The 27,639-nt window shown below is 48.6% G+C and overlaps 1 protein-coding gene across 1 annotated transcript; it reads left to right on the top strand.

Moving 5' to 3' along the window:
• Positions 1–2,666: 2,666 nt before the first annotated feature.
• ATP2C2 (ATPase secretory pathway Ca2+ transporting 2) lies at positions 2,667–27,497 on the top strand (the record flags this gene model as incomplete). Its single annotated transcript, XM_084214931.1, has 27 exons — positions 2,667–2,765; positions 7,672–7,782; positions 8,393–8,509; positions 10,241–10,330; positions 11,157–11,192; positions 11,279–11,340; positions 12,483–12,591; positions 12,668–12,817; positions 13,158–13,226; positions 13,523–13,598; positions 13,830–13,896; positions 15,024–15,148; positions 16,919–17,016; positions 18,396–18,497; positions 19,388–19,477; positions 20,066–20,167; positions 20,689–20,845; positions 22,424–22,594; positions 22,915–23,012; positions 23,104–23,154; positions 23,702–23,868; positions 24,634–24,702; positions 24,781–24,897; positions 25,493–25,640; positions 26,215–26,310; positions 26,613–26,754; positions 27,385–27,497. The coding sequence occupies 27 exons, from the start codon at positions 2,667–2,669 to the stop codon at positions 27,495–27,497; spliced, it is 2,832 nt and encodes a 943-aa protein (XP_084071057.1).
• Between the last annotated feature and the right edge of the window lie 142 nt (positions 27,498–27,639).

Here is a 27,639-nt window from a genome sequence, read left to right as displayed (position 1 = left end):
CAGGAGAAGGAGCTGTGAGTTTGGAGCCCACAGCATCATAATTTTGGGCTCAGGGAGTCTCAGAGAATGGCTCCTTTGCTGTGTGTGTCTGCATAAGAGATATTTTCTACTTAAAAGACAAAAAAAAAAGAGAAAGGTTTTCCAAATAATCTCCTTAGAACTGGAGCTTTATTATCCAATTAAATAGGAAATGCTGTAAGGGAACTGAAATTGGGCTGTGTTATGTTTTTAGAGTGTGAAAATGATAGATTGAAGAAATACAACTTGTATTAGTATTGTTTTCTTAACATGATAGTCCTGATTCAGTCTATTCCCAGCGTTTTCTGAGCCATGGGATAGCAAAATACATTAATTTTTCATTAGATTTCCTAACATGCAGAAATCAACAGCAGCAAGAAAATGAAACTTGAGTCTGTTCAGCAATTTCTCAGAGTGAGTGGCAAAGAGCAACATTATTTTCCTGCATTTATTCCATCTCATGGAATACAATTTCCCATTACAGAACTGAGGGTACACGGAGATGAGAGGGAGGGCTGTGGTCCTGAGCCCAAACCAGGCTGTTCCTCCCGGTTTGCTGGATAATAAACCAGCCTGCACTGGTTGTTACAGAGCATTATTGTGCTCACCAACACGTTTTTCTCCTTTTCTGTGTCCTTTTTGCCTTGGAATTTCTGCCAGTCCCACTCAGGCCATTGTTCCCCCTCCCTAACCCAGGGTGTGGCCATGGTGCACATTCTGGATTTTGCTCTTGGAGCTCCCTGCAAGCAGCAGGGTTGTGCCGAGGGGATGATGCTAAATAAGGCAGGGATCAGCCTGTTGCTCAATTAGCCAGGGTGGCTAATGAGGGCCACGACAGGCACACCATGCACAGCACAGCCCCAGGATGATGGGTGAGGATTTGGGGTGACAACAGCAAAAGCAAAACCAAAGGGAAATTTTCTTCCTACCTGCCTAGAAAGGGGGAAGGTATTTTTCACCACTTTTCTGGCAGGAACACAAGGATTTGGAGTGATGGTAAGATTGTGGAGACCACAAACACGCTCAGGTGGGCAGGGGGAGGGATTCCCTGGCAGGCAGTGCTGCTGTGCCTTGTCAGGAGCTCTCAGAGCCAGCTGGACGTGCTCCAGCTCCTTGGAAGAGCTGCACAAGGAGGGGGAACCAGTTCAAGAGCACAAATGAACTCAGAGAGGTTCCACCTCCTGATTCCCATACGATAAAGCCCAAATCCCTCTGTATCTGCTCCAAGCCCTGGCTAAGCACCTTACTTCAACCCTGGGCAGGGCCTGGATGTGAGATTCCCGAAAATCAGAGCCCAGCATCACCGCTGGCTCCTTTCCCACGGGAAGGAGCGCTGTTGGGTGATGCAGGAGCTCCCTCCCTCTGCCTGACGCATCCCGCTCGCATCCTTGCGAAAGAATTGCTCAACCGCGGGAGCCGGGAAGCCGGAGCTGGGCTTTACAAGGTCCCGGCTCCTTGCAGGGTTTCCCAATCGCTGTGTTTTCCGCCCAGGCTGGGAAAAGCCCCTCCCTCCCTCCACAGCACCTCGGTGGGTGCTCTGGGGTGGCCCAGGAGCTCCTCAGCTTTTCCTGGACCTGGTGGGACCCGGGGGATGCAAGCAGGATACACAAGCTCCATGGAAAAGCAGTGTTTTGGTGAGGGTTTTTGTCACCACAAGCTGTCACAGAGTTCTAGGGACTTGGCCTCATCGTGGTCCAGAGCAAAATAAATGTGCAGCTTTCTGGACATCATCCTTGGAGGAAACTCCTGAGAAAAGTGCACATCTGTTTTTCTCTGGCTGGGAATGACTTTTACTCCCTCGGTGCGGTTTTTACTGTCAAAGGAGGATGTGAATCTCACAGGTTACACCTCAGGGGCAGCTTGAGGGTGAGTGGATCCCGCAGTCACAGTGCCTGGGGGAGCATGTCGGTCTCCTGGGGCAAACCAGCCATAAATCTTTGGGAATGATGCAACCAGTGCACTTTATCAATCCTAGAATCACAGAAACAGAGAATATCCCGAGCTGGAATGGAACCCACAGGGATTATTGAAGTCCAGCTCTGGACACTGAAGTCCAACCTTAGCTGTGTTGGGCTTCACCACGAAAGCACAAATGAAACACCGTGGGTTTGGTGAATGATCATTACAGACCCCCACATCACACCTCCATGATGTAAACACTGCTAAATCCCGGCATTGTGCTGACTGGAGCATTTCCTAAGGAGAACCATCCCAGCCTGGAAGTTTACAAACAGGCTCGGCCGTGCATGTAACCTATCCCTGGCCAAACACCTTCCCTATCTCCCCGCCGACGCTCCTCCCGCAACAATCCTTCGGAGGGCGGAGGAAAAACCCCACCCTGCTCTTCAGGTGCCCATGGAGGTGTGCCTCGAGTGGCAGCCGGGTGTCACACGCAGCCAGCCTTCCCGGCCGGCTTTTATGGGAGCAGCTGGCAGGGCGCGCACCTCCCCGCGGCTCCGGCGGCCGAGGGAAGGCGTGACTTGGCGGCAGCTCCAGGTGCCTCTGTCTCCCTGCAGGTAACCCCGAGCTGCCGGGGAGACCGAGCCAGCCCTGCCGCTGCTCCCAGCCCGCTGCTCCCGGTGGTCGCAAGCCGCTGGCCCCGGTGGTCGCACCCCGCTGGCCCCGGGGCGCTCCGCGGCGCGGCGAAGATGGGCCAAGGGAGCATCACCAAATTCTTCCAGAAAAGGTCGCTCCTCCGCTTCGTGCAGAAATATCAGCCCCTGGGAAGCGGCGAGCCGGAAGAGGAGGTGAGGATTGCTCGTGCCTCTTGCCTGGACCTGCTGGAATAGTTTGTGTGGTTGGGGTTCGCTGTGTGCGCTTCGCCTGCTCTGTCCCGCCGGTAACTCGAGAGCGCTGGGGCTGCGCTGTCCCCGCTCCCTGCGAGCCCAGCGGCTCCCGCGGCAGGGGATGAGGTGGATGCTGCTCGCCAGGGTCGGAGCCATGGGGAGCCTTGTTTCTATGCAGTAATCCAAGAGCTGAGGCCCGAATCCTGCCCAGGAACTTTGTTCCCTGCTCTGAGGAGCTTCCAATCTAAAGAAGTGCGTGGGAGAGCCCTGGAGTGCCATGGGAGTGTGGGCACGACAGAGGAAATGCAGAGCAGGGCTCCCCTGTCCCCAGGGTACCCTGCCACCAGTGCTGGTCACTGGCAGAGGGGCTGTGACCCTGGGGCTGTGACCCTCGGGATGGGACCCTTGGGCTGTGACCCCGGGGCTGTGACCCTGGGGCTGTGACCCTCGGGATGGGACCTTGGGGCTGTGACCCTTGGGATGTGACCCTGGGGCTGTGACCCTGGAGCTGTGACCCTCTGGCTGTTCCTGCACCCTTCTGTGCTGTCCCTGCAGTCAGGGCTGGTGGCCAGTGGCCAAGGAGAGTTTTGGTTCAGACCTGCAGAGTCCAATGGGAAAAGCCCCTCCCTGCTTCCCTTTCCTGATGGATGCTGCACTGCTGTGGCCTCCCTGTCCTCAGTGCAGATGGAGTGCCCAGCGGTGGTTTGGGTGACATATTTGCTGTTCTTCTTGGTTTTTCACCACAAAATCTTCCAGGCTGGCATGACCTGATTATTTGCTCGGCACGAGGTTCCCGTGGTTCAAGCCCCAGTTTTTCTGGCACCTGGCAGATGGGTTGGGTGCTCTGCCACGTGAACCCCATTTGTCTAATTCCTTCAGCACGTGGGCTTAGCCCTTACTCCCATCCCAGCAATCTCCATCCACACTTGGAGCTTTTCCTGACTGACTGAAGCCTCTCCCAGCTATCATTTCAGCTAATCCCCTTTCTGAGGCTTGTCTGTGCAGTGTGGGTGGGTCAGTGTCACAGGGAGGAGAAAATGAGACATTGAACTCTCACCCTGTGCAGTGCATGGGGTGATGCTGCTCTGCACTGCTCACCCAGAGCTCAAAACCCCAGGAAAAAAAGATCTTGATGAGGTTGCAGAAAGTCCCTGTGACCTGCCCTGGTGGGAGGCTGAGATTTCTGATTGCACCTAGGCAGGAGGCCACTGGCAATTAGGCTGGCTTGTTCTTAGGCTGCGCCATTTATGCTGTGCCAAAATAAATAGTGACATCTATTTGCTTCCAAATCGAAACCCCTCTTGAATTTTAGCTCTGGTCCTTGAAGAGAGTGGTCTGTGTGTAACAGGAGAGGGAGGTGAAGAGAGCTTTGGCACGGGGTGGGAGGTAGACAGCAGTGTAAAATGAAAATAAGAACTTGGTAAATCAAGAACTTATTCCCAGAGTATGATTTAGGCTGGTAAATGACTCATTTTCCCCCTACTTGGTGGCATTTTGCTTCTTCACTTGAGAACAGTTGCAGAGCACTTTCAATCCTATAAATATTCTGGTCAAGGCACTGTGCTGGGCCATAAAGGTGTGATTGCAGGGGACCTGATGGCACTGCAGGCAGTGGAAATGCCCCAGAGTTTGTGAGGAAATGCCTTCACCAACATTTCCTGAGAAGGAAAGTCCCAGAGCTGTCACTGTGGGGTGCTGGCCAGCTCACCTGTGGCCCTGGTGCTGCCTGGAGATGGCAGAGCACACACCCAGCCCTGTGCAGGCTCTGCTGCACATGGGTTAACCCTTTCCTGCAGCACCCCATTCACAACCAGGAGAATTCCTGTGGAGATCAGGAGAATTGTGTGCTTCCTGCAGAAATCTGAAGAACAGTCAAAGATTTTTCCTTCTGAGCATCCCAGGGTGGGTGAAAGCAGGAGAAAAGCCTGGGCACTGCTTCTTTACATCCCCCTTTCCCTCTGCCCACAACCCAGGGCAGCCCCAGTGGGCACAGCCCAGGGCAGGACACTCGAGGGGCTGCAGCTGGCTGCTTCAAATCAGCTTTGCTGCAAAACCTGGGGCCTCTGGCACAAGCAAGGCACTGTTCTGGGGTTTGTATCTTGCATCTTTGTTTCATGCAAAAAATATTGACAGATGTGCAACAGGGGATTGGGAAATGGTGTGGGAGGTGCAGAAATGGTGGTGGTGGTGGTGGTGGGAAAGGGCTGGGAGCTTGGAGAGGGAAGCCCAGCAAGGCAGCTCCTCACCTGCAGGGCTGAGGGTTGTTCTGGGCTGGATTCTGCATTCTGCCTGCACCCTGGGGTCTTTTTGCCTGCCATGCCCACCCAAAAAGAAGAAATGTAAAAGGCTTTGGAGAGAATGGTTTGATTAATTTATTGTGTATTTGTCAGGGATTAATTTTAATGTTTGGAAGGGCTTCATGAAGACTAAATTACCCAGCCCACTCTGGATTGCAGTCCATTAGCTGCTCCAAAGTAACCTAAGACAGGCAAAAGAATATGCAAAGCCTCAGCAGAGGGAGAGGTGGGGGAAAATCCCAAGAACTGATATTTTGGGCTGCTTGCCAGAGTACACAAAAAGGGCTGTGTGCTCTGCAGAAAGCCCCATGCTCTCTTTCTTCCTCATGGGCTGCTCAGTGGCACAATTGATGGATTGTTTTGGGATGAGGGATGCTCAGGTACCTCCAAGGTGGCTCCCAGCCACACCAGCTGCTCTTTACAGCCTGCAGTATCTCCTGATCTTGCAAAGCAATAGATAAACTGATAATTCCCCTTTTGTTATTTCTTCCTGCCCTGCTGTGTGGAGCCCGTGCTCTTGTGCAGCAAGGACGAAGGTTATAAATGTAAATGGATATTGTGGATAACCCACAAATGCTTTGCAGTGTAAACATGAAGCCAGCAATGCTCCAGGAGAGGTTTGTTTGGGAAGGGATTTGCACAGGACACCCACATCCATGGGCTGGGCTGGGACTGGGGCACAGGGGCTCTGCAGAGGATGAGGATGAGGAGGGAGATGGGGCCCTTCTGATGCATTCCAGGGACTGTTCTGGTGGGAAAAGCTGATGAGAGAGAAGCCCTTTATTGGGAGAACTCATCCCAGTGAAGCTGTTCCTGTCACAACAGCCCCTGGCTGCCAGGAGCAGGGAGAAACCACAGAGGGCTCAGACCCATCCAGAGCCTCTGGCATTTATTTCCTCCACACCTTTTTGAAGGGAAATACTGCTGATAGAGCTGGGCCCTGCTTCCCTTGGGGACTGCAGGCATGTTATCTTCATGTCCAGGTCTCTTCCTGCCCTCCAGCCACTTTCATTAAAATTTAAACTCCTCCAGGGCAGAGCTGTACCTTGATACCCGTGTGTGTCACCTGCAGCACAGAGGAGCCACATCAATCAGGCTGACAGTGAATTCCAGGGTGTGTCTATCCATGGCAGCCTTGTCTTTCCTTCCCTCCAAACCCTTCCACCTCCATGAGTGGCTCTTGGGATTTCAGTGTCTGGATGTCAACAGAGTTACAGGGAACTGGTGGATTTGTACAACCAGGACACCCAAGCAGGGATAAAAATCATGAGTTTTAAACATGGGAGGGGTGTTTCTGTCCCTTCTCAAGAGGCCCATTAAGGAGATGTGGAAATAAGGGTGCTGTCCAGTGCTAGGATGGCTCAAAAAGGGGAGCAGTGGGGCAAAATGGGGTAACCAGCTTGAGAGAAATGTCAGGAAATGGCCATAAAAAGGGGCTACAGCAGACGGGTATGGCTAAAGCCTGGTCCAGGAGCAGGGCTTAGAGATGCTCCCAGCTCTTCAGAAACCCCAAGACTGAAACCAAGTCCATGAGAAAACAGCCAAGCACGCTTTCTGCACTTATAATTTTCTGCATTTATCTCAGGCTTTAGATTGCAAAGCCCTGGGTGTTCCTAGAAAGCTCCAGAACATTCAAGGGAGGGCCAAGTCCCCAAATGGCCCTGCAGGAGGATGAGCCAGACCTGATACATGCCACAGCAAACATTCCAGGCTGCTGGGAGCTGGTGCCCAGTGCCTGCCACGCTCTCTGGGGCTTCCTTTCTTAAGGAGCACACACTCCTGTGATTTATGGATGACAGGAAAAGGGGATGGAGCTCCTGTCCCTTGGCAAGGGGGAGATTGCACCCTCTCTGTTCCCAGCCTGAGCACAGTGCCCTCATCCTGGGCCTGGCAGAGATTTGGGGATGCTGCTGCTCTGGGAAGTGCATGTTGGAGAAGGAAATGGAGGGGATTGAAAGGGAGAGGTTGGGATGCTGAGGGTTTGGATGGGGCAGGAAGGGTTTACCCTGCTTGGAGGAGCTGCAGAGGCAGTGGGGGAGCAAAACAGCCCTGGACACAGGAGGGGAGATTTTGCTTCCCCTTCTGGCTCACATTTCTAGCTCCCACTTTCAGTTCATTTATTGTGTTTCCACGAGGAGAAAGGTGTTTTCCTTGCTCTGAGCATCGAGTCTGGGCTGTGAGCCACTGGCAGGGGACAGAGCTGCTCTGGGCAGGACCCTTCAAACAGCACAAACCTCTCCTGATCAGCACAAACCTTTCCTGATCAGCACAAACCTTTCCTGATCAGCACAAACCTTTCCTCCTCACCACCATGAACTTCCCTTTCTGGTTCCCCAGCTCCTCACAGCCTCTCTCCCCCCATGAGAACCTGCCCCTGACTTTAAGCCTGTGCTCAGGATTAATTAGAGCTGGTATTAAAGCTCTGAGATTTGGGAAGTGTTCAGTGACTGAGGGAGCCCAGCTGGCAAGGGGAGGGGAGGGAATGGGATGAAGGGAAGAAGCAAGGAGGTGCTGGAAAGCTTTAATGAACACTGCTCTCACCTGACCATTGCTTTGCTGTGTTTGCTCAGCCCCAGGAGGAGTGTGAGCTGAAAATCATCCAGCAGGAGCAGGAGGTGGCAGTCCTGCCCCCGAAGGACGCCTGTAAATGCCACAGGGAGGAATTGGCAAGAGCTCTAAATGTAAGGATTTGCCCTTGGGAACGTGGGGTCTGCCTGTGGGAAGGGCCTGAGCTGCAAAATCAGCCTTTAATTGACTCCTGGAGTGCCCAATCCCTCTGCCTTTTTGTGGGATGGATCCTCTGAGGGTCCCCACCACCAGGGAAAGCTTTAGTGCCTGGCTATATTTTTGTTTCTGACCTCAGTATTTTTTAAATCCAGTCAGAATAGGTTTTATCCCTTCTCATTTTGTTCCCTTTGAGTTTTGTCAGGGTGTATTTATTTTATTTCCTCTTTAAATACACAGTGCAACCAGAAAATCCTTCTTCCTTTTACTGTTTTACATTTCTAATTCATCATTTATGATACAATTTCTCCCTTTCGGGAATCTACTTTTTTTTTTAATTAACTTGTGCTTACATCATGGGTTTCTGTGGTGGTTGATGGTAAAATTTGATAGTTTCACAAAAATACATATTTAAACAGAAAAACAACAGACAGATTTATTTTTTTTTCACGTGGGACTGAGCTATGAAGATCTTGCCCAGTCTGCTAATAGGGGTTTAATATAAATTTGACATAATAAGTTTTCTGTAACTATGAAATGTTTAGGTTGGGGTTTTTTCCCCTCCAGGTTGATTTACAGACTGGACTCTCTGAGCTTTCCGTGCTCCAGCGCCGGTCAAAACACGGCTGGAATGAATTTTCAGTCGAGAACACAGAGCCAATATGGAAGAAATACCTGGACCAGGTGAGGATTTTCTGCACAAATCCTCATTTCTTGGCAGAAGCAAAACCTGGCTGGGCTGCTCTGAGCATGTGCCTGCATTGAAATATTCAGGGTTTCTACTTCCAGGGGCTGAGCCTTGGAACAGGCACAGGAACTGCTCCTGGCCCTGGGAAAAGCCACTGTGAGGCTCCTCTGCAGCTCCCTGAGGCTGCAGAAATGGGCCACAAATCCAGCTGTAGATCAGATTGCTGGAGCATATCTATTCCCTTTAAGGCAAGTGAGGAATTCATGAAAGGTTTGAGGAGAGTCAGCGGTGGCTGGAAGATGCTCTGGTTTGGAGATGCTGTGATTTGGAAGATGCTCAGATTTTGGCTGTCCCTCCAGGAAAGGGGCAGCTGTGAAGCTCAGGGGAGTTTTAGGGTTGATGCCTTGTGAAGGCTGACCCAGAACAGAGTCTAGATGGAGATACAGAATAAAGTAGGGATTTATTCAGAGGCCTCAATGGATCCACCTTGGGCAGCACAACCCAAAATGGCCACAAAAAAAAAAATTAAAATAGACAATTGGGCACGGGGTCTCTCCCTGGGATCAGCTCTGCTCCATTTGCACCTTGCAGTTCATTGTCCCATCCCAGCTTTAGCCCCTGCAGTCCCACCCTGCTTGTTTTTCTCTCTCCAGCCCACGGGGTTTGTGCTCCTGGGCTGAGATTTGGCTCATTTGTCCTTGGTGCCCAGCTGGAGCAGGAATTGTTTTATCCCTTTTTTTTATATGATTGATATTCTTTAAGCTTTTGGTAAGGATCACTAAATCTCTCCAGGGATTCTTTTATTCCTGATAAAAAGTGAGGTTTTTTTGGGTTTTTTTTTTGCTCAGCCATAAGAACCAGTTTCTCCTACAGGTTCATCTCTGATCCTTCTGCAATCTTCTGGTGCCTCTGGTCCTGCACCATTCACACCCTTGCTTTGGCTTTTCCCAGCTGCTATTTTTGTAAACATCCCCTTTGCCTCGGTTTTCTAAAGAGAAATGGAGGGACTTTCACCTTTGGAGCCATCCAGGAATAAATTTAAACCCTGGCTTTCCTGCTGAGCATCACCACACATCTGTTGCACAAAGCAGGCAGATTTATCTTTATCCATTTAATTCCTTTCCATCAATTTCCACATCAGTTAAACAGAGCTGTAATTTTCTCAGGTAGCCAAAGGGGCCTCAAAATCTCTGTTTAGAAGTGAAACAAGCCAGCACCTGACTCCCACAGCCCTCGGTCCAGTGAAGATTTGAGCAGATTAATTAAAGAAAAAATGAAAAAGAAGAGGAAAGAGGATTTCTGGTTTCAGATTCTAAAAAGACAGTAAAGGGTTTGTTTGTTCTTATTGTGTATCTAGCTTTTGGAATCAGCTCTGTGTCTGCAAAGGGGAGCAGTGCCTGTGCAAAAAGGGGAAAAGTGGGGGGATTCAGGTGTTTTGGTGTGACCTTCACAGGATTCTCAGAATCACTGGGGTGGAAGAGACCTCCAAGACCATGGAGTCCAGCCCAGCCCCAACCCCTCAACTAAACCCTGGCCCCCAGTGCCACATCCAGGCTCTGTTACACACACCCAGGGATGGGGACTGCCCCACCTCCCCAGGCAGAATATTCCAGAACTTTACCACCCTTTCTGTGATAAACTTTTTCCCGATACCCAACCTGAATTTCCCTTGGCACAGCCACCTCACCTTCAGCACCTCTCCTTCCATATTTCCCTTGTGTTCTCAGTTCAAAAACCCCCTCATCCTCCTGCTGCTGGCCTCAGCTCTGGTCAGCGTCATCACCAAGGAGTACGAGGATGCCGCCAGCATCACCATGGTACGTGTCCCCTGTCCCCATCACCATGGTGGGTGTCACCTGTCCCCATCACTGCAATGGGTGTCCCCTGTCCCCATCACCATGGTACGTGTCACCTGTCCCCATCACCATGGTGGGTGTCACCTGTCCCCATCACCATGGTACATGTCCCCTGTCCCCATCACCATGGTGGGTGTCACCTGTCCCCATCACCCCAATGGGTGTCCCCTGTCCCCATCACCCCAATGGGTGTCCCCTGTCCCCATCACCATGGTATGTGTCCCCTGTCCCCATCACCATGGTGGGTGTCACCTGTCCCCATCACCACATTGGGTGTCCCCTGTCCCCATCACCATGGTATGTGACACCTGTCCTTTATGCCCATGATGGGTGGCCCCTCTCCTGCATCCCCACAGTGGGTGTCACCTGTCCTTTATCCCCATAGTGGTGGCCCCTCTCCTTGTCCCCATGGCAGGTGTCACCTGTCCCCATGGTGGATGGCCCCTGTCCCCCATCCCCACAGTGGGTGTCACCTGTCCCTGTCCCCATTGTGGGTGTTGCCTGTCCTTTGTCCCCATGGTGGGTGGTCCCTGTCCCCTATCCCCAGGGTGGGTGTCACCTATCCTTTGTCCCCACAGTGGGTGTCACCTATCCTTTGTCCCCATGGTGGGTGGCCCCTGTCCTTTGTCCCTACAGTGGGTGACCCCTGTCCCCCATCCCCACAGTGGGTGTCACCTATCCTTTGTCCCCATGATGGTGGCCCCTGTCCTTTGTCCCCACGGTGGTGGCCCCTGTCCTGTCCCCCCCGTGTCCCTGTGCCCACACCTGTGCCACCCTCTGTTCCCAGGCCGTGCTCATCGTGGTCACCGTGGCCTTCATCCAGGTGGGTTGTGCAGAGCTCTGCTGGTGGCCATGGCCAGCAGCACAGAGCCCTCTGCTGTAACCTGGCTCTCCCCTCTCCTCTCCAAGGAATACCGCTCAGAAAAGTCTCTGGAAGAGCTCAACAAGCTGGTGCCCCCCGAGTGCAACTGGTGAGACAGGGCTGCAGCAGGGAGGGGGCTGAGAGGGCAGCACCAAAGGGAGAAGAGAATGATTCCAGGCTGTGGTGCACATAGTGAGAGGCTGGTCTCTGGAGGGGTGGCACTGCGAATGGGTGCAGCTCTAGGTCGAGGATGAAATAATTAGTATTGATCAGAAATTATTAGAATTTTTGTTTAACTATTAGGAAAAAATTAGAATTAAGGAATAGGCACCCTGTGGGATTGAATAAATGCTAAAAGACAGGAGGGTCTCAGAAAAATCTGCTCTACATCCCTGTGGCATCCTGTCCCCCAGGCAGGACAAACCTCACCTGTGTATATATTTTTTTTTGCTTTAGGATAGTTTTTCCCCTCAAGAGCTGGGCACAAAGCAGCACCTGAGTGCAGGTGCAGGTGGGATGGGGTTCCTGCCCTGCCTGGTGCTGCACACACGTGTCAGGCACAGGCACAGCCAGGTCACAGCCCATGGAGCAGCTGCAGGGTGGATCAGACACTGCTTTCCCCACGGCTTTGATGTTTGTTATCAGTGCTGGAAATCACAGGAAACGTTTTCCTTATTTATGTCTTTGCAAATCAGTTTTGTCACAGCCAACAGGAAAAAGTTGTGAAGCTCAGGGAAGCCTTGCCCTGCCAAAAAGGTGTGGGGTTTTCCTCTGGTCCAAAGTTCACCCTGGAGCTTAGAAACCCCACTGTTGGTTCTTTATTTGTTTATGATATGACACCAGAAGCATCCAGCTGCCTGGAAGGCTCCACTTTGAATGCAACAGTGGAATGCCAGGGGTAATTCTAGCTTTAAAAAGCCTCGTTTTTAGGTTCAAGAATCTGCAATTCATTACTTAAAGCATGAAAGCACAACTTCTCATTGCTCCTCTACTGTATAAATACTGTTTAAGTCACTTCTGAAATGTAAATCATCCATCACCTGCCCATCTATTTATGAATTAAAACCAAGCCCAAGCTGAACATAATCCCCTGCTCATTGCTATGAAGATTTTCCGCTCTTATTTACATTGGAAGCTCTTTGGGGCAAGGCTTCTTGCTTTGTTGCCAGCCACATTCCCAAGCTTGCAGAAGGAATGAAACCCTCACAGCCTGATTCCCTTTCTTGTTTTTTCTCCATTTGCCTCGTGCAGCCTAAGGGAAGGAAAACTGCAGCACCTTCTAGCACGAGAGCTGGTGCCTGGAGATGTCATCTACCTGTCTGTGGGTGACAGGGTTCCTGCAGACCTCAGGCTCATCGAGGTAAGTTCAGCTGGAAACCAGCCTGGCTGGCAAAGTCCATGTCTTAAAAGTGCCAGAAATGAACCTTTTGAATTAGGTTACAGATCTGCTGGTGGATGAATCCAGTTTTACTGGAGAAGCTGAGCCTTGCAACAAGACTGAGGGTGTGCTGCTGGAAGCTGGGGACATCACCACGCTGAGCAATGTGGTTTTCATGGGGACCCTGGTGCGATACGGGAAGGGCAAAGTGAGTCCTGGCATCACTGAGCTTTTCCTGGGCATTAATTACAGATTCTTTTGGTGTGGGCATGGAGAGAGACAGGAAAAGGGGAATGGCAGAGGGCAGGTGAGTTTGGATGTTGGGAAGGAATTCTTCCCTGGCAGGGTGGGCAGGCCCTGGCACAGCTGTGGCTGCCCCTGGATCCCTGGCAGTGCCCAAGGTCAGGCTGGATGGGTCTTGGAGCAGCCTGGGACAGTGTCAGGTGTCCTTGCCCATGGCAGGGGCTGGAACAAGAGGCTTCCATCCCAAACCAGCCTGGGATTCTCTAGATTTTTCCACCTCCATCTCTCTTTTTCCCTTTTTTCAGGGCGTGGTGATTGGCACGGGTGAGAATTCCCAGTTTGGCGAGGTGTTCAAGATGATGCAGGCTGAGGAGGTAACACAGTCCCTGTCTGGGGAAGTGCTGCATGTCCTGGGGGAGAGTGTGTGAGCACGAGCAGTCCCAGGAGTCAATGCACTGGGCTCAGTTCTGCTTCTGCCACACAGTGAGTGAGGGACACCAAGTGACACAGAAGGACAGGACAGGCTCTGCCTGTTGGAGGGTGGAGGGTGGGAAAAGCACAAGGGACCAGATTGACAGCCAGGACTGTTGGGTCACTTGTTCTGAGCTAACCACCCTCTCCTCATGCCACACAACAACCAAAGAAAAACCATCATCTCCCATTTTTCCAGACTCCCAAGACACCTCTGCAGAAGAGCATGGACAGGCTGGGCAAGCAGCTGACCCTGTTCTCCTTTGGGATAATCGGTGAGTGGGATGCAGGGCTCACACTTGCAGGGCTGGCTGTGGGACCCCTGTGTGCTCTTCCAAAAGCACCAATGGGTCTGGCTCACCTGGACTTTGGGGGTTCCAGCAGAGACAGCACTGAAGGAGAGATTTGGGTGCCTCGTTGCATTTTTAGTTCCACAACATCAGCTAAAACAGGTTAGGGACTTTTAAATTATATTTTTAAATCAGATCCTTTACCCACTCCCCCAGGTTTGATAATGCTCATTGGCTGGCTGCAAGGGAAGCATCTCCTCAGCATGTTCACCACTGGAGTCAGGTGAGGACTGGAGAGCCCTTTGCTCTTTGATTTCTAAAGAAACATCCCAAGGCATTCCCTGTTCAAAACAATGGACTTTTCACATAAGAGAACTTGAGTAAAACCTTCCATAAATACGTGTTTCTGGCAAAATTAATGTGAGGTTTAAACAGAGTGGAGAAAAACAGAACCAAGCTTGAGGGTTTGTTTAATTTTGTGAACTGTTATCTCAAAAACCTTCACTGGCATCTCTACCTCATCCTGCTGCGAGTGCCCTTTCCTATCTGTGCTATCAATTCAGTGGGAGTGTACCAACAGCAAATATTGGCCTTTGCTGTTCCTACTGGATTTACGTCTAAAAAAGGAACAACACCTCATACAGCATCAAGAAGCGTGCACAGCTTCTTAATCAAACACAATAAAAATGTGTTTTCAGCAGTGCCCATAAAACCTGTTTACTTGGTGCTGTCATGGATCTAAAATCAATTCTTAAATAAAAGGTTCTATAGAAAGAAAAAAAAAATCCCAGGTGAGGAGACAAGAGAGAAGCCAAATTGATTCAGTGCAAGGAAAGTGGTTAATCCTGAGTTTTGGAGGGCAGATGATGGCTTTATAAAGTCTCCTGGATTACATTTTGCACATGCCTAGAAACATCAGAGTTTCCCAAGGAATATCTAATATCCAATATACAGATTGGGGCTGGATTTTTCCAGCATATCAGGTGTTGCAGGTTTTGATGGTGGGGACATTTGGGGAGCTGGTTCTGTCCCCCACATCGTGGGGTAAGAGAGCAGGTAAGGAGCTGCACACGGCTAGGAGCCAGTGGCAAACGTGTGAGCCCTGATGCCAAGGAATATTCAATTCCCATCCTCAGAAAGTTAAATAAATGAAATTAAATACATCGCTGCTTAGCCAAAAATTACTGCTCTTTGGCAAGGTAAAGAAGAAAAACAACTGCTCTGTCAAAATCATCCAGGAAAAGCTTGAAGGGCTGGATAAATATCCTGCTTTAGTATTTACAGTGTGCCAGGAGTCCCGAGGGTTATCCCCTAAGGAAAACTCAGCCCTGGGGATGTCCTTTGGCACCTTTGGGTCAGTACTGTGGTGTGGCCCCCGTGTTGAGGCTGTTGTGTCTCTGCTGTCCCCAGCCTGGCCGTGGCTGCCATCCCTGAGGGGCTGCCCATCGTGGTCACTGTCACCCTGGTGCTGGGAGTGCTGCGCATGGCCAAGAAAAAGGTGATTGTGAAGAAGCTGCCCATAGTAGAAACCTTAGGTAAGGCTGCAGAGGGACCACACTGCTTGCTCACCTGCCAGGCTCCAAAATCTGAGCTGGACAGCCATGGGCTGATCCAGAAAAATAAATTTGGAATAGGCTGACTGGGACAGAGCAACCCACTCAGAATGAAATACATTTTCTACCCTGTGTTTCTCACCCTTCTCCCTTAGTTGGGTGGTATGAACACAGGCACATGCTTGGAATGGTGCAACCCAGCCCATGGGGAGCAGGCACACATTGGGTTAAAATCTTTGTTTCTCCTTCCTCTCCATGCTGTGGGATCCTCCTGCAGATCCAGCCCGTCCACTTCTTCAGTGTCTGGCTAAAAAAACCTCCCCAGCCTCTTCCTGAAATAAAGCCATTTTTTGTTCTGCAGGCTGGGTGGCCATGTCTCTGATATCCAAAAAGTCATGGAGAGGGGGACAGAGGGGACTTGAGAAGGTGTCCAGCAGATCCTCACATCTGCAGGGCACCACACACTGGGATGGAATTGTTCTTCCAACTCCCCTTATCTTTCACTTGTCCCTCACTCCCAGGTGGCTGTACTGCAGGCTTTGCTGCTCTGCCCTGGGTCAGGGTGCAGGGGTATGGAGGAGGAGACACGGAGTCTCTTCAGCACCACTCATTAAATGCACAATAAACACCAAGGCTGGTCCCTGCAGTTCCCAAAATCTGCTGCACGGCCACGTCCTGCAGCTACAACCTGTCCTCTGAGGAAATACACTGCTATTGTTTGAACTGCCCTTGTTTGTTCTGCAGTTAAGGAATCTTATCATCCTGATTTTGTTGTCTCTGCCCTGACCCAGGACATCTGAAAGGGCTTTTCCCTCCTGAGGGAATTTGTTCTGCTAGGGCTGCGCCCACAAAGGTGGAACTGCAGGGGCAGAGAAGGCACGGCCAAAACTGTCTGGGAAACTTCTGAAAAGGAGGAAAACAATCCTTCCTTAATTATCAGTCACTGAAAATGAGGTATTGGGGGTCACAGCTTACCTCTCTGCTAATCCTTCCAAAGTGTGATTCATTTAATTGCGGCCCAATCTGCTTTATTTTCTCTCCAGGCTTTTACCTGGAGGTCACTGTGCTCATGGGGTTTGTGCCTGAGCGCTGTGATCACCTCCAGAGCAAGGGAAGATATTCACACTCAGAGGGGAGCTGGACCCTGATGCTTGTTTTGTATTAATTTCCCCCCTTCTTGGGAGTAGAAACTATCTGGAAGTGGTGCCTCTGCTAATTCACCCTTTTGTGGTATTTTGTAAATGGGCTCTGGAAAAATGTGCTTTGCTGGATCAGGATTGGCACAAAGCAGAGCAAAGGGGCAGATTATGCCCCTAGATGTGGATCTTTGAGTATTTTTTGTGACAGCCTTTAACCCATCTCCTCTCACAGTCCCTTGGTGAGGCAGGGAAGGGCTGCAATTCCTGACTTAGAGAAGCAAGGCTTAATTAGCAGGGTGGGAATTGGGTCTGTCTTTTTGGAATAGAGCAGCTCTTGTGTTGTGTGATATTGCAACCCAAAAACACTGACCAAGACAATGTGACCCTCTTCAGGTGTCCCCTACCACATCTCACACCCCAGTGATGCTCACAATGCCCCGGTGTGCACCCAAACCCTTCCCTTCCCTGTTAGGAACATCACCCACGTCTCCATCTTTCCTCCCTTCCGCTGGTGCAGTTCAAACACCACGAGTGAAACTTGTTCTCCCCCCTCTCAGTCTCCCTGCTGGGCTGCATTGCTGCCCAGTTCTGACCCCAGCCATCCCTGCCCCAGGTTGCTGCAATGTCATCTGCTCGGACAAGACGGGCACCCTGACCGCCAACGAGATGACGGTGACGCGGCTCGTGGCCTCGGACGGCTGCCAGGCTGAGGTAGGCGTGGGGCTGAGGGGCTGAGCAGCCCTTCCTGCTGGAATTCAGCAGCACTCAACCTGCCCTGGCTTCACTCAGACCCAAACCAGGGAGAGTCAGCCCCAAACCCAGCAGTTCCTGTCACGTTCCATAAAGAGGAGGGATTTTCACAGCCCTGGGGACAGAGCTGCTCAGGTCCCACAGAGGTGTTCACTGGAGAAAAGGACACTCAGAGGTGACCTTATCACTCACTACAACTCCTGAAAGGTGGCTGTGCTCAGGTGGGGTTGGTCTCTTTCTCCAGGAGCAGAGGACACAGCCTCAAGCTGTGCCAAGGGAAATATAGGTTGGATATTAAGGAGAAGTTTTTCACAGAAAGAGTGATAAAATATTGGAATGGCCTGCCTGAGGAGGTGGTGGAGTTGGAACTTTTTTGAACACGTCCCTGGGTGTGTTTAACAAAGCCTGGATGTGGCACTGGGTGCCAGGTTTAGTTGGGGTGTTGGGGATGGGTTGGACTCGACGATCTTGAGGGTCTCTTCCAACCTGGTGATTCTGTGATTGGCATAACCTGCTGTTCCCTGCAGTTACTGTAAATTGAAACCTGCCACTGACCTGTGGATGTGACAGTCTGGTCAGAGAGAGAAAGCCAGATAAGCTTTCCCAGGAATTGTTCTGGGGAGTTTTGAGAAGGCTGAGAGAAAGAATTAAAGCAATCTTACAGCTGGTGTTCTGAGCAGCTGTTTTCTCATAAGATGTTTACCAAAATGTGTCTTCTTAATTAGCCAGTGGTGTGATGGGGTATTGGTTAAATGACCAGTCAGGTCCACCTGTATTGGAATGGTGTAGAAAAGAATAGGTTTTCAATAAAACTCAATTTGACCTCCTGAAGAAACCTGGAGTCTATGTGTCACCTCACTCCCCTTCCTGACTCAACAGTGACACTGAACCTTGCTGGTCCCTCTCCTGCAGGAATATTTATTCTAAGAGCAGTTTTATTCTCTGCTTGGTTCATTTCTCTGTGCAAAATGAGGGCAAATGCAAAATGTGAGGCAGAGGAAAGCCAGACAGTCAAGAGAGCAGGGCTTGAACAAACCCAGTGATGCCACTGCTGCCAAAGGTCTGCATCTCTCCCCTGAGCTGCAGGAGACTTCTGGAATCACAGCAAACAAGTTCCCTATGGGATAAATGGGCTTATTTTGTCCCTAAAAAGCCATTTTAATGTGGCATTGTCACTGTCTGCAGCCCTTCCTTTAAGCATTGCTTTGAGAAAGAAAGAAGAACCCCTGCACTCTTTCAAAATGAGAATTTTCTGGAGTGCAGCCCCCTGCACACATCTGCAGTCCGGTCCTGCCTGGCAAAGGGGAAATTTCCCACCTCCCTCTCCCTCCCTCCCTCAGGTCAGCGGGGTGGGCTACAATGGAGAAGGAAATGTTTATCTTCTGCCATCCAAGGAGATCCTGAAAGAATTTTCCAACATCTCCATTGGGAAACTCGTGGAGGTAAGTATAAATTATGAACCAGCCTATCCTAGTTACATTCAGTTTTCAGTTGCACAAATAACTTTGGCTAGTTACTGTGAAAAAAAAAAAAAACCCAACACTTTTGTAACTCTAAAATGGACTGGCTTGCTAAAACACTCTCATGGAAAGACTGAGTGTGATGTAATTCCTGAAGTTAGGAGTGAAAGGCAGTGATCATAAGGCATGCAGGGAGAGACCAGAGCCATCAGCTTCAGGAGTCAATCACATTCTGGATAAAAACACAATTCTGGCAGAGGAGAAACCAATGCATTTTACCCTGTTTAGGTTTTTAATGTGCAAAAAAAAAAAAAATGTGCAAAAAAACCCTGTTCAGGTTTTTAATGTTTCTAGACATTAGCCAGCTATACAGTCAGTTTATAAATTTATTGTGATGTTCTCTGGGTTTTATGTCAGCTTTACATAAAATTTTGAACATTCAGCTGTAGGCTAAAGTGGAGTGTTTGGGTGGTGAAATGATTTGAGCTGGAATCTCAAATGGAGACTAGGTCCTGTTTTATTCATACTGCACATTAGAAACAATAGTAGGAGAGACTGAGCCTTCATTTCCATGATCTATGAAGCTCATTAGATGTATCTTATGTTTTCTTGATGTTAATTTATCCAAAGCATAATATTTTACCAAAATATTGGTATATTATATGCATTAAGTGGCTTTAGAAAACACAAGAACTGATTTCAAGTGATGCTGCTGAGTTTTTCCCAAAACTTTTGGGATGTGGCTCCTTTCATTCCCCAACCTTCCATCTTCCAACCTCCATTCCCCTTCTTCCATTTCATTTGAAGAGATGAAAAAGCTGTGATTTCAGCAATGGCAAAAATAGCTCACGTAACCCTGTCCCTTTCTCCAGGCTGGCTGTGTGGTCAACAATGCTGTTATCAGGAAAAACAGCGTGATAGGACAGCCCACAGAAGGAGCTCTCATTGCCCTGGCAATGAAGGTAAGACCCTTGGAGTTTAAAATTTCCCTGCAATTCAAATAAGTAAATAAATATAAACTGGATTTTTGAGGTCTGGCAGCAGAATGAGGCTGGTTTTGGTCCTCCTCTGTCCCCTCTGCCCGAGGTCACAGATGCTCCTCTCCCATCCTTTAGTCATGGACCAACACTTTCCTTGAGCTCCTGTGCTGGCAGCAATCCTTGCTTGGCTTGGCTCATCCTGCAGTTGGGCTGGGTAATGCATTTCTGTTGAGCTCAGATGGTTCAGCCTTTTATTCTTTAATTTATAATATAATCTAATTTAATTTAATCTCATTTAATTTATAATATATTCTTTAATTTTAAAATTTAAAAATTTATCAGGAAACAAGCTTCAAACTCCAGTTTGATTTATCCCATATCAGGCACACCAAAAGGGAAAAAATGGTTTGAAATATGAATTTTGCTCTCCTCGTGTTTTCTCTTGAGCTCTGTGGTATCTGACGGCCTGGAAGGACACAACCAACAGTCAATCCTTGTGATACAGAAAATATATCCAGGTTTTGGCAGTGCCCAGCCTCACAGTGCTCTTTTTGTTTTACCTTGCTTCAGATGGAATTAGCTGACATAAAGGACATTTATGTAAGAAAGAAGGAAATTCCATTCAGCTCTGAGCAGAAGTGGATGGCTGTGAAATGCACACTGAAAAATCAGGTAAAGCAAACAGAGGCAGGGGCTGGTTTCGTGTTTCTAATTGTGCACCTCAACAATGGGCATGAAATGGTATCTCCTCAGCAAATAATGTTTTAAGGAGTTAACTATGTCGGGAGAAAACGGAACAAACCTCAAAATTCCCAGCTTGGGGGGATTTTCAGCTCAAATGGGAGGAGGAAATACTTCTCTTGCAATGGTTCAAGCAGGAAAACAAAAGCTTTTCAGAGATAACTGACAGGGAGAGAGAGGTCTGGCCTTTGGGAGAAAAGGTTGGCCCCTTAGTCCTTACTGGGTTACTGAGTTCATTTTGGCTGATACTATGCTCTGGTTTAAAAACTCACCAACCTTTTCATCACCATGCTGTCTGTGAGGGCTGAACGTGAAAAATGGCCAGAGCAAAAATATCCCATCCTATCCATAATATATGTGCCTGGGCATCTCTTGAAACAGGTAAAAGAGACTTACTCATTTAAAATGTGCTCCTTTTTTAGAATAAAGTGTATTCTGTCCTTGCTCCCCAGGATCAGGAAGATATTTACTTTATGAAAGGAGCATTTGAAGAAGTTATCCAGCACTGCACTCTGTACAACAGTGGTGGCATCTCGCTGTCACTCACGCCCCAGCAGAAAGCCCTCTACCAGCAGGAGGAAAAGAGAATGGGCTCCTCGGGACTTCGAGGTCAGTCCTTGCTGCTCCTCACAGGTTACCTGGCCTCAAAATTTACTGCTCAGTTATGGGGAGGATGGGCAGAGCTCAGTCCTCACAAAATCACAGAATGGTTTGGGTTGAAGGGATTTTAAAGCTCATCTCATCCCACCGCTGCCATGGCAGGGACACCTTCCACTAGCCCAGGCTGCTCCAAGCCCTGTCCAGCCTGGCCTTGGACATTCCAGGATCCAGGGGCAGCCACAGCTGCTCTGAGCACCCTGTGCCAGGGCCTGCCCACCCTCCCAGGGGAGAATTTTCCCTAATCTCCAATCTAAATCTCAAGTTTCACCTTAAAGCCCTCAGTTCTTAGCATCACTTTCATGGTCTCTTCCCAAGTCTTGTCAGAGTGCCAAGGGCCATGTCTTAGGTCTGCTAGCTGATCTGGTTTTTGTGCTGGGTTTAAATTAGTGAGTTTGAAAGGAGCTGAAGACAAGCCCTGGAAATGGAGTGTTTCTCCTCCATGGAGAGCTGTGACTGTCTGGGGCACGCTCTGGGTGCTGCCCTGCAGAGCGGCCCCATCTCAGCACTGCTCTGCCAACTTTTGGTTTTGGAGAGGACAGCAACAAAAATCCACTTTGGAAGGAGTTCCAAATATGGATTTGGGAGCTGAGATTTCTGTTTGAAGCTCGGTTCAATGCTCTGCTAGGCCCCAATCTCTCAATCTCCTGATCCCTGTCAGTGCACAGCCCACAGCAGTTTTATCCATGTGTCACCTCCTTCATCACCAGAACATCCCCCCAGAAACGTCTCAGACTTCCACACAGGGACACAGACAGCATTCCCAGCTTGTGAGGAGATGAGGACAAGCCCTGGCAGCAGGATCTGGAGGATGGTGGAGTTAATGTGCAGATTCTCCCACCCCGTGCCCTGTGGTTAGGAGCTCCTGTGCAGCTCTTGATTTACAATATCCAAATTATCTGCCCTCGTGGCAATGGCAAATTACTGCTCTGAGGGGAAGTGATTAACTCAGGCAGCTGCTGCAGCTTTTGATTCCATCATCAAAGCAATGCTGACATGAACCCCTGGCAAAACATCCTTGAGTGATTTAAGAATGATTGAGCGATAACGGGTGTGCACCAGGAACAGAGACAAAATGTTCAGAGCCTGGATGTTTACATGGTGGGAGTTTCACTGCTTTAACTGAATTTGCATGTCACATTTTTAGGTTTTTTAAAAAAGTGTAAGTTTTTGCAGGAATGCTATTGTTTAACTTAGGAGTTTAACAGTGTCTGGTTTAACATAACACTGTCCAGATTTAATCCATCTGCATTTAGGCAAGACGTGGTAGACAGCTTAAAATTAGAAATAAAGAAATCCTAAGAGAAACATGTCAAACAGAAATGCTGTCATTCAGAGAAACTCTTATTTAGCGGACTGAATTTTTGTGTCTATACAAGATCTGATTGTAATGACTAAAGATCTGGTTTTAATGACTTTTTCTGCTGGGAAACAGGCAATTTAATATCTTCTCTAAATATTCCTTTTAAAGCACGGAAATACATCATTAACAATTTACTCTTGTCCTCTTTTTCTCCCCTCTTTTACTAGTACTTGCTTTGGCTTCAGGTCCAGAACTTGGCAAACTAACATTTCTAGGTCTGGTGGGAATAATTGATCCCCCAAGGGCTGGGGTGAGAGAAGCTGTGCAAATCCTGTTTGAGTCTGGTGTGGCAGTGAAGATGATCACTGGAGATGCCCTGGAAACAGCTCTGGCTATAGGTACCAAACTCTGCTGCTCTCCTGGGGGCGTGTGGTATGTCTGTCACATCAGTCAAGTGTTTTATCCCTTAATAATCAACTTTATCATCGTTTCTGTGTGCTCAGTAGAGGCTTTAAAGGTCACTGAGTTTTTGCTTTTCCACTGAAACAAACATTAAATGGAGTATAGAGCAGCTACAAACTCTGGGCCAGTAAATTAATTCCACTATTTTAGCACCAGAAATGGTAAAATCTCAGTTTAAGCCTCTAAAAAGACACAAATAGCATTGCTAGGGTTATGGAATCCACTAATATTTGGAGTGTATCTCTTTTCTTTGCAGGACAGAATATTGGTCTCTGCAATGGGAAGCTGAAAGCCATGTCTGGGGAAGAGCTGGACCAACTGGCAGAGGCAGAGCTCTCCTCCACTGTCCAAAATGTAACAGCTTTGATTGCATTAAAAAAAAGCCTATTTCCAATAGCTTCCATCTAATATGAGATTATATTTTGTCCTTTTTGTTGTTTTTCAGGTTTCCATTTTCTTCAGAACAAGCCCTAAGCACAAACTAAAAATAATAAAGGTACTAGGAGCCTGTGAAATTCATTGTACACCTCACAAAAACAAGGGGGAGGGAGCCTCAGTTCTCTGCATGATCTGGTCTTCCCCAGCAGCACCAGCTCAAACTAAAGGATTGGAAAACCCCAGCTAGAGCACTCGCACTGTTTCTCTGAAGGTTTTAGGTGTGGAATTGGACTTGATGATCCTTGTGGGTCCTTTCCACCTCAGGATATTCTATGATTTAATGATGTTCCTTGCAAGTCCGGGCCCTGGGCATGCAAAAAAAAAAAAAAACTAGCGAGGTATTAGCAACTACAACGCCAGGAGAATGATTTCTGAGGGTTTTACTCCCTTCTTCTAACTTCTGCTGGAGTTGTGAGATTCCCTATACTCCTTAAAAACCTTGGTCTGAGCTTTATGCTCTGCGTGCTGCCGACTCCATTTTACCCGCAGAGTCCAACTGATCTTTCAAAACAAAAAGAGCAAAGCAAACACTCCGGGCTCTGAAATGGCCAGCATGGCTTGTTCCCGTTCTGGTTTGAGAGCCTCTGAGCTGTGCCCTCCCACAGGCCTTGCAGAGGGCCGGTGCTGTGGTGTCCATGACGGGGGACGGGGTCAACGACGCCGTGGCGCTGAAATCCGCCGATATCGGCATCGCCATGGGACGGGCGGGGACGGACGTCAGCAAAGAGGCTGCCAACATGATCCTCGTGGACGATGACTTCTCAAAAGTCATGTAGGTTTGGAGATTTTCTTACTCTGCAGCTCTTCTCTGGCTGCCTGCTGCAACAAGCCCGTAGCGCGAGGAGGGCTGGGAATGGAAGCGGAGAGCACCAGGGTGGCTCTGACTTGTCTTTAGTTGCACACGTGACAATGACTTTCCTTCCAGGTGGTGCTGACCAAGCCACCTTGCACCTGAAAGCCCTGGTTCCTCATTGCTGTGGCTAACTGGGGATCTGAGAGCACCTAAAAGTCTGGGTAGATCAGAGCTTTTTCGTCAAAATTGGGGCTCAGTGATCCTGGAGGTGTTTTCCAACCTTTATGATTCTGTAGCTAACTGGCGATCTGAGAGCACCTAAAAGTCTGGGTAGATCAGAGCTTTTTCGGTCAAAATTGAGGCTCAGTGATCCTGGAGGAGTTCTCCAACCTTTATGATTCTACCTCGTATGCTGGCTCGTCCAGGAAGCTCAGAGGAAAAACGTAATTTGCAATGCTCTGTTGGTTCATAACAACAGAGTGGGCAAGGTACAGTGAGTATATAAATAGGTCCCAGGCCTGCTTTATGAACCAAAACCCGGCCACATGACCCAGGCTTTCAGATCTACACGTTGATAAAGGAATTACAAGTGAGAAACTGCATTGACAACCTCCTCCTGAGCTGGGCTCTCAACTTCCCCTGAAATACGGGCTACAAAAGACAATTGAGTGTCACAGGGAGCTCAGTGTAAACAGTAAACTCAGGGAGGGCTCTTGACTTAATAAAATCCCCTCTCCCTTCCAGGAATGCCATAGAAGAAGGAAAGGGAATATTTTACAACATAAAAAATTTTGTCCGGTTCCAGTTGAGCACGTAAGTTCCTGTTCGCTTCAGCTCCTGTGAAAGCACCTTCGGGGTGAGGCCCTGCACAATAATGTTCTGTGCTTGCAGGAGTATTTCAGCTTTGAGCCTAATTACCCTGTCAACAGTGCTCAACCTACCCAACCCACTCAATGCCATGCAGATCTTATGGATTAACATCATCATGGATGGGCCGCCAGCACAGAGGTATGGAAAAGTCCAGTGAACAAAATAATCTTGAGTTTAATATGTCTGAATTTGGCCTAGGAACACAAACTGTTGTGATTCCTCATCAATCACCATCAGTGGTTCAATAAGCTGCACTTCTGTTCCCTCTTAGTCTTTTTAAAAGTACTTCAATTACTTGAGGTTTTCTATATTTTCCAGGTATATGGTGGAATCACTTAAGTATTCCATTTTTGGACTAGGAATGGCTTGTTATCCTGAAAATACCACCAGGGAATAGTGGGGATATGCCCCAAAATCACAAGACTTATGAACCATATCCAACTGCTAATTACAACTACAGCTAAATACAATTACGGCTTCCACGCTATGGTCACTCTCACTCTGGGGTGGTCTAATGATTTAATGTTATTTCAGCAGCTCAATATGCACTCAATATGCAGAAAAGACCTTTGGTATCAGTGTCATGGACAAACTTGGGCCTTATGTCACCTTGCTTGAATATTCACACTGTGTCCTAAAGAATTGCATCCTCCAGCTCCATCCTGGTTCCTCAGGATGTCCCTTTTGGGACCCTGCATTAATTAACACATCCCTCTGCTTCTCTTGGAGGCAGCTTGGGGGTTGAACCCGTTGACAGGGACACCATCAAGCAGCCCCCCCGGTGCATCACAGACACCATCCTCAGCAAATCCCTGATCCTGAAAATCTTCATGTCAGCAATCATCATCATCAGTGGAACCCTCTTTGTCTTCTGGAAGGAGGTGAGGGAAATGTGCACTCAGATCTTGTTTCCATCAGGGTGGCTGGAGCACAAAATGAGGGCAGTTTCTGAAGGACATGAGAAGGACTTTGTGGAATCCATCCCATGGGGAGGATCAGTGTGGGCAGAGGGCTGAGAAAGCAGGGTCAGCTCCCAGCTCTGCTCCTCTGTTACCTCTAATTTGGTCTTTCCAATCCAGAATGGGAAATCTATTACTTGATGTGGCATCAATACTTTAAGGGACTCCTCACCTCCAGCTTTCCATTTTCCCAGCAGAAAATGCCAAGTACAATGGATTGCTGCCGGTACTTTAAGTTTCAGTAATTTAATTTAGGATGTTCTTTACTCAAAGTCCCCATCAGTTTAAGAATTTAAAATACGGTTGATAAGATCATAAACTTTAAAATTAGCAGAGAGAACTGAATGCTACCTACAATAGCTAGAGCTAGATTTACTCCTTTGTTTTACTACCCTTTGATTTGACTGGGCCCATTAACGGGAACATTTAATTCTTCTATTGAATTGGCATATTTTTGTAAGGTTAAACTAACCCCTGAATTTTTGTGTGCTTCCAGAATCCAAAAGGGGGCATAACTCCTCGAACCACAACGATGACTTTCACCTGTTTTGTGTTTTTTGACCTCTTCAATGCCCTGACATGTCGCTCTCAGGTGAGATGGCTCTGTCAGCAGTAATTTCTTGTCTCAAATCACAAACATAAACATTAGAATACCAGCATTTTGCATAGTAAGGGGTTTTTTAATGTTATTTAAAGCAGTATGATTTTTATCAACTTTTTATACAGATAAAATTATCCATTACAAGAGCAACTACATGTTCAATTACTTAGCTCTAAGTTAATGTTTATGGAACTTAAAAAGTAATGGAGATGAAATGTAAAGAAACAGGGTGTCATTTAGCTCCCACAGAGATTGGGAAAAGCTACATTTTATTTTTTTTTTCCCTTTTCTAGACAAAGTTGATATTTGAAATCGGCTTTTTCCGAAACCGCATGTTCTTGTATTCTGTGCTTGGGTCATTTTTGGGACAGTTGGCAGTTATCTACATTCCTCCACTACAAAAGATCTTCCAGACAGAGAATTTAGGAGTGTTAGGTAAGTTGCAGAATAAATAATGGTTTGTTTGGGGTTTTTGTTTTTCCTTGAAGTGACTTCAGACAGCAGATACCATTCCTGGTTCGCTCTGTTAGCTCCCAGCACATCACTGGTAGGGGAAATCAACCAACAGCTCCAATCTCTGTGTATTTACACAGAGCTGTACCCAAATAGTAGTGGTAGTTCATATTATCCCAGTTTACATTCTGAATTTTGATTTACTGCACGTAAATGGAGACATGCCAAGATTTTCCAGCTCTGCATGATATTTCTCAGATCATTATGCAGACACTCCCTTTGTAAAGAGCTGGGTTAAACTTCACTTTCCCAGCTGAAACGGAGCACAGATTTTAATTTAAATCAGCAAATTGCACCCTACCACACCGTGTTCCATCTACATTAGGCTGTGTCATAAGCAGGGACAGGATGATTCCTGTTTGCACCCTCCAAGGGGACCATCCCAGCTGTGGGTGACCCTTGTGGGCTGCACTGGTGTCCCTACCTCTCACTGGCAAGGGCACAGCCAGGGCACACGTGCCGAGGGGTTCACCAGCACAACTCCCAGCTGCAGGAAGGCCCTGGCTGGGATTCCTGCCCAGCTGAGCTCACCTCCACTCTCTCCTCTCCCAGACCTGCTGTTCCTCACTGGCCTGGCTTCCTCAGTGTTCGTGGTGTCTGAGCTCATCAAACTCTGTGAAAAGCGCTGCTGCCCCCCAAAGCACACCAAGGGACGCCACAACTGACTGAGACTGCTCTGAAATACACCTGGAGCACAGCTGTGATAATCCCAATCCATGGCTTTGTGACCCACACATCCTTCCTGAAGGTACTCAAGTGCAGCTGTACCAACAGTCCTTACACCAGAGACTCTTCTACCCCCCACAT

The sequence above is a fragment of the Fringilla coelebs genome, assembly GCF_963513975.1.
Source record: "Fringilla coelebs genome assembly, chromosome: 14".
In the NCBI taxonomy this organism is placed as follows: domain Eukaryota; kingdom Metazoa; phylum Chordata; class Aves; order Passeriformes; family Fringillidae; genus Fringilla; species Fringilla coelebs.
The sequence above is the reverse complement of the archived record's forward strand: the minus strand, read 5'-3'. Positions and strand labels throughout refer to the sequence as shown.